The 10,000-nt window shown below is 43.5% G+C and overlaps 1 protein-coding gene across 1 annotated transcript in view; it reads left to right on the forward strand.

Moving 5' to 3' along the window:
• Window positions 1-10,000, forward strand: part of LOC143301765 (uncharacterized) — a gene marked incomplete at its 3' end in the record, with an annotated part of 72,106 nt that overhangs the window by 8,745 nt on the left and 53,361 nt on the right. Inside the window, exons 2-3 of the mRNA XM_076616154.1 lie at window positions 6,184-6,274; window positions 8,459-8,492. Of these exons, the coding sequence (XP_076472269.1) occupies window positions 6,184-6,274; window positions 8,459-8,492 (125 nt within the window). The remainder of the gene's footprint in view (window positions 1-6,183; window positions 6,275-8,458; window positions 8,493-10,000) is intronic.

Here is a 10,000-nt window from a genome sequence, read left to right on the forward strand (position 1 = left end):
CCTCCTGGCGACCTAACATCGATGGTTCCCTGTGGACTGCCGACGATGGAACTGAAACGGACGAACCCGGGTGTGGCCGTGTATGGGGGAATCTAAATGAGCGGCGTGGAAGTGATGCCACTGAAACGGTGCAGATAATGGGGCAGCAAAAACAACAACAAAAAAACCAAAAAACAACAAACAAACAAACAAAACAACAACAACAACAACAACAACAACAACAAAAACCCCAACTAAATCAAGCTGTGTTATATGTTAAAATATATACAGATGATACATTTCGTGTGAGATGTGTTGTTGTTGTTGTTGTTGTTGTTGTTGTTGTTGTTGTTGTTTCCCCCCTCTATTTTGAGGACTAAGTCAAATAATCTATTCGTACTTTTCCTCGGAATGCTATAGAGTGATCGCCTAGAGGTAACACGTCCGCCTAGGAAGCGAGAGAATCTGAGCGCACTGGTTCGAATCACGGCTCAGCCGCCGATATTTTCTCCCCCTCCACTAGACCTTGAGTGGTGGTCTGGACGCTAGTCATTCGGATGAGACGATAAACCGAGGTCCCGTGTGCAGCATGCACGTAAAAGAACCCACGGCAGCAAAAGGGTTATTCCTGGCAAAATTCTGTAGGAAATCCACTTCGATAGGGAAAAACAAATAAAACTGCACGCAGGAAAAAAAAGAAAAAGAAAAAAAAAGGGGGTGGCGCTGTAGTGTAGCGACGCGCTCTACCTGGGGAGAGCAGCCCGAATTTCACATAGAGAAATCTGTTGTGATAAATAGAGAGACACAAATATGTTTATATGCTGTTATGTACCTTTCATTTTTTGTTTGTTTGCTACCGCTCCCCCCCCCCCCCCCCCCCCCCCCCCCGCCCCCCATCCCCACCCCCCTCTCTCCTCTAGTTGGTTCCCCATGAATTTATGTTAAATGCGAACTGGAAATTGGTTTAAATTAAAAAAAAAATGAACAACTGGCAACAAATTACGCCAGGAATCATTCCAGTCAAGCTTAGAAATACCCAAAATTAAAAAAAAAGATATATAATATGATGATGATGATGATGATGATGGTAATAATGATAGCAGTAGTAGTAGTAGTAGTAGTAGTAACAACAACAACAATAACAATAGTGAACAAAATAAAAATAAAAAATAGCCGGTAAATGCAAACTACATTACCCAGCCCCATATTTCATCCACACTCAGTCGCTCACCTGGCCTGCGTTTAGTGAAGACATCGATCCTTGACAGATCTCTTGGTGTGTATCGATACGAACCCGGATACATCAGATAAACACACACACACACACACACACACACACACACACACACACACACACACACACACACACACACACACACACACACACACACACACACACACTCCTGCCCACGCACACACGTACACACACACGTACACACACACATTTACGTACACACACATACATATACGAACATGCAGACACACACACACACACACACACACACACACACACACACACACACACACACACACACACACTCACACACACACACTCACACACACCCACACTCATACCCACCCGCACACAAACACACACACACACACACACACACACACACACTCACCCTTACACGCACCCGCACACACACACACACACACACACACATACGCGCGCGCACGCAAACAGAATATATCATTACACTTTTATACTTTGACACTGAAATCTATCACACATAAGGATACATTTCTTCTTGTCTAATGAAGCATAGACAAGCATAGACAAGGAATGCATTAAAATCATTTTCCCACACACAGCACCCCACTTCAGAAGGGAACCTGTTGAAGACAAACTTGAGCGTTGAGGGATGTCATTAATAAAAGTTTTCTTATACTTATTCTTCTGCATCCGTGGGCTGCAACTCCCACGTTCACTTGTATGTACGGATACGAGGGGGCTTTTACTGACGTGTATGACCGTTTAACCCCCCCCGCCGCGTAGGCAGCCATACTCTGCATTCGGGGGTGTTGTTAAGTTCGGAAAATAACCCCTCTCCCCCCTTCCAGAAATAGCCTCCAACATGGAACCTCTTCCACAAAACCTCACATCAAGATTCCTTGAAGAAGAAGGAGAAGAAGAAGAAGAGAAATTGTTGACACATTTTCTTATAAAACGAATCATGAGATTCACTTAAACCTTATAAACCTTTAATAAGAGAAATTGTTGACACATTTGCCGATAAAGCGAATACAAAATACAACAATACTTTATTATCGAAAATGAGAAATTGTTGACACATTTGCTGATAAAACAAATATAAAATGCAATAAAACTTTATCACACCTAAAAGAGAAATTGTTGACACATTTGCCGATTAAACGAATACAAAATACAGTAATTCTTTATTATCCCTAAAAGAAAAAAATGTTGACGCATTATCAGATAAACCGAATACAAGATTCAACAATACTTTATTCTCCCTAAAAGAGAAATTGTCGCCACATTTCCTGATAAAAATAAAAAGGCGACATAAAAAAAAATCTAAATTCATCCAGTCGCCTGTAATAGATAGTTTCATCATCGAATAAACAAAGTCATAAAGAACTATTTAACACAGGACATAATCATTTCCACAGTACAGGACCGTGTGTAAACTGCCAAATTCCCCATTAAAAAACATATAATAATTATAACATGAATAATTCTTTAAAATCAATACACATGGACTACAGGATCTTTAACGCACGTATTTGATCTTCTGTTTCCCGTATACACACGAAGGGGGCTCAGCCAAAAGCAGGTCTGCACATAAAATTATGTTGACCTGGGAGAGCGGATTAAAAAAAATCCTACCAGGCGCCGTTACCGAGATTCGAACCCGGGACCCTCAGATTGAAAGTCCAACGCTTTAACAACCACTCGGCTATTGCACCCGTGAAATCGACACATATTTCAGACATTGAACATTAAGGATATAATCTTTTTTTTTTTTTTCTTTTTTTTTTTTTTTTAATACGCTTGATTGCACGACCAGATATGAACCACTTAGTAGGAGGGGAGTTGGGGGGGGGGGGGGGGGGGGGGGGGAGGGGGCAGGTTAGTTCGCTTGTTAGGACTGGTTGAAAAGTGAGACTGTTTAGAAATGACGTTCTGTCACGGATGAAAAGCGAAGTAAATTGAACTTGTTGTTGTTGTTGTTGTTGTTGTTGTTGCTGGGTGAGTGGGTTTACGCTCTGCCGATCAAGTTACACTGTTTACGACCAGTGGCGTGTGGGAGGGTGGAGGGGTGGGGGTGTGGGGGTTGGGGGGTGGGTGTTTTTACTGTCTGAATGCTCCCTCTTTTTTTTTTTTTTTTTTCGTTTTCTTTTTCCTTTAATTTCCTGTCTTTTATTCCTTCTCTTTCTTTCTTTCTTTCTTTCTCTTTCTTTGTTGTTATTCTCCTTCTGCTTCTATTCCTCCCCCTCTCTGTTTCTCCTCCTCTTCTTTCTTCTTCTTCTTCTTCTCCTCCTCCTCCTCTTCCTCTTCTTTCTTCTTCTTCTTCTCCTCCTCCTCCTCCTCTTCCTCTTTCTTCTTCTTCTTCTTCTTCTTCTTCTTCTATTCCTCCTGCTTGTTCTTCTTGTTCTTGTTGTTGTTGTTGTTCTTCTTCTTCTCCCCCTCCTCCTCCTCCTACTCATCCTTCTTCTCCTCCTCCTCCTCTTCCTCCTCCTCGTCCTCCTCCTTTTTCATCATCTTCTTCTTCTCCTCCATTCTCTCTCTTTAGAAAAAAAAGAAGAAGATAATAATGATGTGTCGCTTAACATCTAACTGGTTTTGTGTAAACACGGTATTGGTTTTGGTGACCCGAAAACAACTTTCAATCTCTCTCTCTCTCTCTCTCTCTCTCTCTCTCTCTCTCTCTCTCTCTCTCTCTCTCTCTCTCTCTCTCTTCTTCTTCTTCTTCTTCTTCTTCTTCTTTATGTATCTCTCTCCTCCCCTCCTCCATCCATCTCTATCTGTATCTCCCTATCTCTATTCATCTCCCCACACCCCCCTCTCTCCCTCGCACTCTCTCACTTTCTCCCTCCTTCCCACCACTCCGTGTCATCCAGTGTACCCCCCCCCCCACCCCCCTCAAACACACAACTTTATTAGTTCAAAGTATTAGTTTCAAAAGTTATTAGTTTCAAAAACCGTGCCCAGACACGTACCATACAACATACCTACAATCTAATTTCTAAGAGAGTCAGTGGTTTGGAAACAAAATCTACGAAATGTCGGGGGCACAAGCTTCCATCGCACCACTGAGCCCCCCTCCTTCCCCCTCCCCGACTCCCCCTCACCCCCTCACTCTCTCTCTCCCCCCAGCCCCCCCACCCCCTCCCCCCCTCCCCCCCGACACATGTTGGGACGAGCCGATCACGCTGTTCTCTCATCGATAGTTATAGAAACACCCACCTGGTGTCTAATTTCGGTTTGAACACTGTCCACAAGGTAAAACACCTTGTAAGCACCCCCGTAGCCCCACCCCCCCCCCCCTTCTCCCAGCCATCCCCCCCCTCCCGCCCCCGCCTCCCCCTCCCCCCTTTGAAAAAAGATATAACAAAATAAAACAAACTGAAAAGAAACCGTACACTCGGTGAAATACCTTAACACCCACCCCCCAATTTGCAACAAACAAACAAAAAAAAAAAAAAAAAAAAAATCAATAAAATAAAATATCTTGTAAGCGCCTACCCTCCACTTTGCAAGAAAAAAAAAAAAAAAAAAAAGAAAGAAAGAAATTCAAAGAAAAGAAAAGAAAAAAAAAAGAAAAGAAAGAAAGAAAGAAAGTAAAACTGCATTGATGTAACGATCATTTAGATTGCTATCTACGTTATCTGTGTGAGGCCGCGCTGTTGTTTTTTTTTCAAAAGCACTGCTGATTTGGACCAAGAGATTAAAAAGAAAAAAAAAGAAAAGAGAAGAAAGTGAAAAGCCTGCATGAGATATCGATGAAGCATTCAGGGGGACAAAAAAAACAACAAAAAAACAAAACAAACACACACACACACACACACACACACACACACACACACACACACACACAAAAAACCCGAAAGATCGAAGAAGGTGACATCACGATGTCACTCCATTTAGCAGTGTTTTGCTTCAACGACCGTTTTTTTTTCTTTTCTTTTTTCTTTTTTTTTCTCTCTCTCACTCCCACCCTAGCCAGTGATGCATGGTGAACGTGAAAAGTCTTTCATTGTCCAATAGCTGAGTGGTTATAATCAAAGCGTTGGACTTTCAAACTGAGGGTCCCGGGTTCGAATCTCGGTAACAGCACCTGGTGGGTGAGTAAAGGGTGGAAATTTTTTTATTTTTTTCCGATCTCCCATGTCAACATAATTATGTGCAGACCTGCTTAGTGCCTGAACCTCCTTCGTGTGTATACGTCACGCAGAAGATCAAATAATCACGTTAAAGATCCTGTAATCCATGTCAGCGTTCAGTGAGTTATGGAAACAAGAACATACCGAGCTTGCACACCCCCGAAAACGGAGTATGGCTGCATGGAGTGATGGCCTAGAGGTAACGCGTCCGCCTAGGAAGCCAGAGACTCTGAGCACGCTGGTTCGAATCACGGCTCAGCCGCCAATATTTTCTCCCCCTCCACTAGACCTTGAGTAGTGGACTGGACGCTAGTCATTCGGATGAGACGATAAACCGAGGTCTCGTGTGCAGCATGCACTTAGCGCACGAAAAAGAACCCACGGCAACAAAAGGGTTGTACCTGGCAAAATTTTGTAGAAAAATCCACTTCGATAGGAGAAACAAATTAAAAAACTGCACGCAGGAAAAAATACAAAAAAATGGGTGGCGCTGTAGTGTAGTGACGCGCTCTCCCAGGGGAGAGCAGCCTGAATTTCACACATAGAAATCTGTTGTGACAAAAAATAGAAATGCAATACAATACAATACAATACAATACAATACAATACAAATGCAAGGTGGTCAACATCGCTTATTATTATTATTATTTTTTTTTTAATCATTATTACCATCATTATTGTTGTTGTTAGTAATTGTAGTAGTAGTAGCAGCAGTAAATAATTAGTATATCAATGGTTATATATATATATATATATATATATATATATATATATATATATATATATATATATATATATATATATATATATATAATTTTTTTTTTTTTTTAATCTTTTTTTTTCATTTATTACCAGGTTGGTTACACGTGCATTCGCGAAGTGTCGGACGGCCAGGAAATCAAACTGAACGTCATCGCTCTCAGCCTTCGGTCCGGCAAAGGGCAAGGTGAGAATGTGTTCAGACTGTCTGAATGTGTAACAGTGGTTTGACACTCTTACTTCCCCCCTCTCTCTCTCTCTGCCTGTCTCTCACCCCCCTCTCTCTCTGTCTGTCTCCCTCCTCTCTCTCTGTCTGTCTCCCCCCCCTCTCTCTGTCTGTCTCTCCCCCCTCTCTCTCTCTATGTATGTCTTCCCCTCTCTCTCTCTGTCTGTCTCCCCCCTCTCTCTCTGTCTGTCTCCCCCCTCTCTCTCTGTCTGTCTCCCCCCTCTCTCTCTCTCTGTCTGTCTCCCCCCTCTCTCTGTGTCTGTCTCCCCCCCCTCTCTCTCTCTGTCTGTCTCCCCCCTCTCTCTGTGTCTGTCTCCCCCCCTCTCTCTGTGTCTGTCTCCCCCCCCTCTCTCTGTCTGTCTGTCTCCCCCCTCTCTCTCTCTGTCTGTCTGTCTCCCCCCTCTCTCTCTCTCTGTCTGTCTCCCCCCTCTCTCTCTGTCTATCTCCCCCCTCTCTCTCTGTCTGTCTCCCCCCTCTCTCTCTGTCTGTCTCCCCCCCTCTCTCTCTCTGTCTCCCCCCTCTCTCTCTGTCTGTCTCCCCCCTCTCTCTCTCTCTGTCTGTCTCCCCCCCTCTCTCTGTCTGTCTCCCCCCCTCTCTCTCTATGTCTGTCTCCCCCTCTCTCTCTGTCTTCTTGTTCTCAAAGCAGGAATGCACACATCACAGAACAAATCGTGGCGATCTTACGATTGAATATCTTGGGACCACGGAATTACCTACATTCACGATAGTGAAAAGAAACATAATCAACTGAGAGTTTAAAGAAACACACATTGATAGTTAAAAGGGATTTACATCCATGATAATTAAAAGGGGTCTACATTCACGATAATTAAAAAAAAGATCTACATCTATGATAGTTAAAAGGAACCCACAATCATTGTAGTTATTAGGAATGTACACCCATGATTGTTGAAATTAACCTACATCCATGACGATTAATAACTCTCTCCATACGAACGGCGAAAGAGACGACGTTAACAGCGTTTCACCCCAATTACCACCATCAAAATATTGCAAGCGGAAGGCTCTTATACTGAAGAGGTGAATGTTGACAAAGAATACCACAGTTCTGACGACGGAAGCTAAAGGTTGGGTCATTGAGATACCCACTGGACATCCGAGGGGTCTGTGTAGAGGAGAAGAGAGGACTGGCCGTACTGAGTGAGTTAACAAATAGTGATAGAGGGGCAACTCTTTACCATTGGTCAGTTATTATTCTCCTGGCGTCACTGTTTGCTCATTACATCCATGATAGCTAAAAAGAACATACTATTCATTTATAGCTGAAAGGAACACATACCCGTGCTAGTTAAACGAAACCTAACATCTTCTTCTTCTGCGTTCACTCGTATGCACACGAGTGGGCTTTTTACGTGCATGACCGTTTTTACCCCGCCATGTAGGCAGCCATACTCCGTTTTCGGGGGTGTGCATGCTGGGTATGTTCTTGTTTCCATAACCCACCGAACGCTGACATGGATTACAGGATCTTTAACGTGCGTATTTGATCTTCTGCTTGCATATACACACGAAGGGGGTTCAGGCACTAGCAGGTCTGCACATATGTTGATCTGGGAGATCGTAAAAATCTCCACCCTTTACCCACCTCAGATTGAAAGTCCAACGCTTTAACCATTCGGCTATTGCGCCCGTCGAAACCTAACATCAATATTAGTTAAAAAAAAACAACAACAACACAACAACATGTCGGCAATACAAGGGCATCTAGGAGTCATGACCTGGGTGCGGCCCGGCCCTCTTGGAGTGTGATGAGTTAAGGGCCGAAACATTTGTTCCGGGTGGGGGCTTCTTCTCTGAAGACCTTGTACTGTCCAGCTCTCCGTAAAGTTTCTTATCACTGAAATCAATATTAGTTTAACTCACTCAGTACGGCCAGTCCTCTCTTCTCCTCTACACAGACCCCTCGGATGTCCAGTGGTTGTCTGAATGACCCAACCTTTAGCTTCCGTCGGCAGAATTGTGGTATTCTTTGGTCAACATTCATCTCTTCAGTATAAGAGCCGTCCGCTTGCAATATTTTGATGATGGTAACTGGGGTGAAACGCTGTTAACGTCGTCTCCTTCGCCGTTCGTATGCAGAGAGTTAAATTAAAACGGATGCGTTTCTCATTTCTCTGTCTCCAGGAGTGACGAATCACATGTGGGATTTTTCCAAATGGTGAGTAGGGATGCTGTCACGACAGCCAGAATGGGCAGACAGAGACAGAGAGAGAGAGAGAGAGAGAGAGAGAGAGAGAGAGAGAGTGTATGCGTGCCTGTGTGTGTGCGCGTGATGTGTGTGTGTGTGTGTGTGTGTGTGTGTGTGTGTGTGTGTGTGTGTGTGTGTGTGTGTGTGTGTGTGTGTGTGTGTGTGTGTGTGTGTGTGTGTGTGTGTGTGTGTGTGTGTGTGTGGTGTGGGAAGATGTGCAATGCGGCTTGGCTGACTGAAATGGAGAGGCACGTAAATTTCAGTAATCTGTATCTTTGTATATAGCTATTTCCATTTGGTGCCATTTAATTTATCTTTTTATTTTTTTTATTTTATTGGTTTTTTTTCTATTCATTTTCCTTGTTTGTTGTTTTCTTCTTATGTTGGACATGTGCTGCTGCCAAAAAGAAAATCTCTGTACCAAAGTATAGACAATAAAGTTTGTGTGTTGCATTGTATTGTATTGTATTGCATTGTATTGTATTGTTGTAATGAGTATCATCAGGTGTATTGGCTTAGAGGAGACGCGTCCGCCTGTGAAGCGAGAGAATCCGAGCGCACAGGTTCGAATCACACCAGCAGTCGCCACTATTTTCTCCCGTTTCAATGGACCTTCAGTGGTGGTCTGGGCGCTAGTCATTTGGATGAGACGATAAACCGAGGTCCCGTGTGCAGCATGTATTTAGCGGAACTTAAAAGAACCCACGGCAATAAAAGGGTTGTCCCTGGCAAAATTGTGTCGAAAAATCCGTTTCGATAGGAAAAGAAATGAAATTGCAGGCAGAAAAAAAAGTGGGTGGCGCTGTCAGTGTAGCGACGCGCTCTCACTGGGGAGAGCAGCCCGAATTTCACACAGAGAAATCTGACGTGACAAAAAGAGTTATAGAATACAATACAATACAGTTTGAGCATCCCCGTGATAGGTGTGGTTGTAATCAGTGTTGTCAGTCTGAAGATTGCACCAGTGAGTGTTGCTATCATGAGTTCAGTTCAGTTCAGTTACTCAAAGAAGCGTCACAGCGCTCGAGCAACACCATATACGCCACACCATATCTGCTAAGCAGATGCCTGACCAGCAGCGTAACCCAACGCGCTTAGTCAGGCCTTGAGAATCATAGGTGTTTTCGTAGGTTTTATCATTGAAAACATCGCTGTATTGTACTTGTATTTGTATTGCTTTTTATCACAACAGATTTCTCTGTGTGAAATTCGGGCTGCTCTCCCAAGGGAGAGCGCGTCGCTACACTACAGCGCCACCCATTTTTTGTATTTTTTCCTGCGTGCAGTTTTATTTGTTTTTAGTATCGAAGTGGATTTTTCTACATAATTGTGCCAAGAAAAACCGTTTTGTTGCCGTGGGTTCTTTTACGTGCGCTAAGTGCATACTGCACACAGAACCTCGGTTTATCGTTCATCCGAATGACTAAGCGTCCAGACCACCACTCAAGGTCTAGTGGAGGGGGAGAAAATATTGGCGG

This window comes from Babylonia areolata, chromosome 28, assembly GCF_041734735.1.
Source record: "Babylonia areolata isolate BAREFJ2019XMU chromosome 28, ASM4173473v1, whole genome shotgun sequence".
Lineage (NCBI taxonomy): Eukaryota > Metazoa > Mollusca > Gastropoda > Neogastropoda > Buccinidae > Babylonia > Babylonia areolata.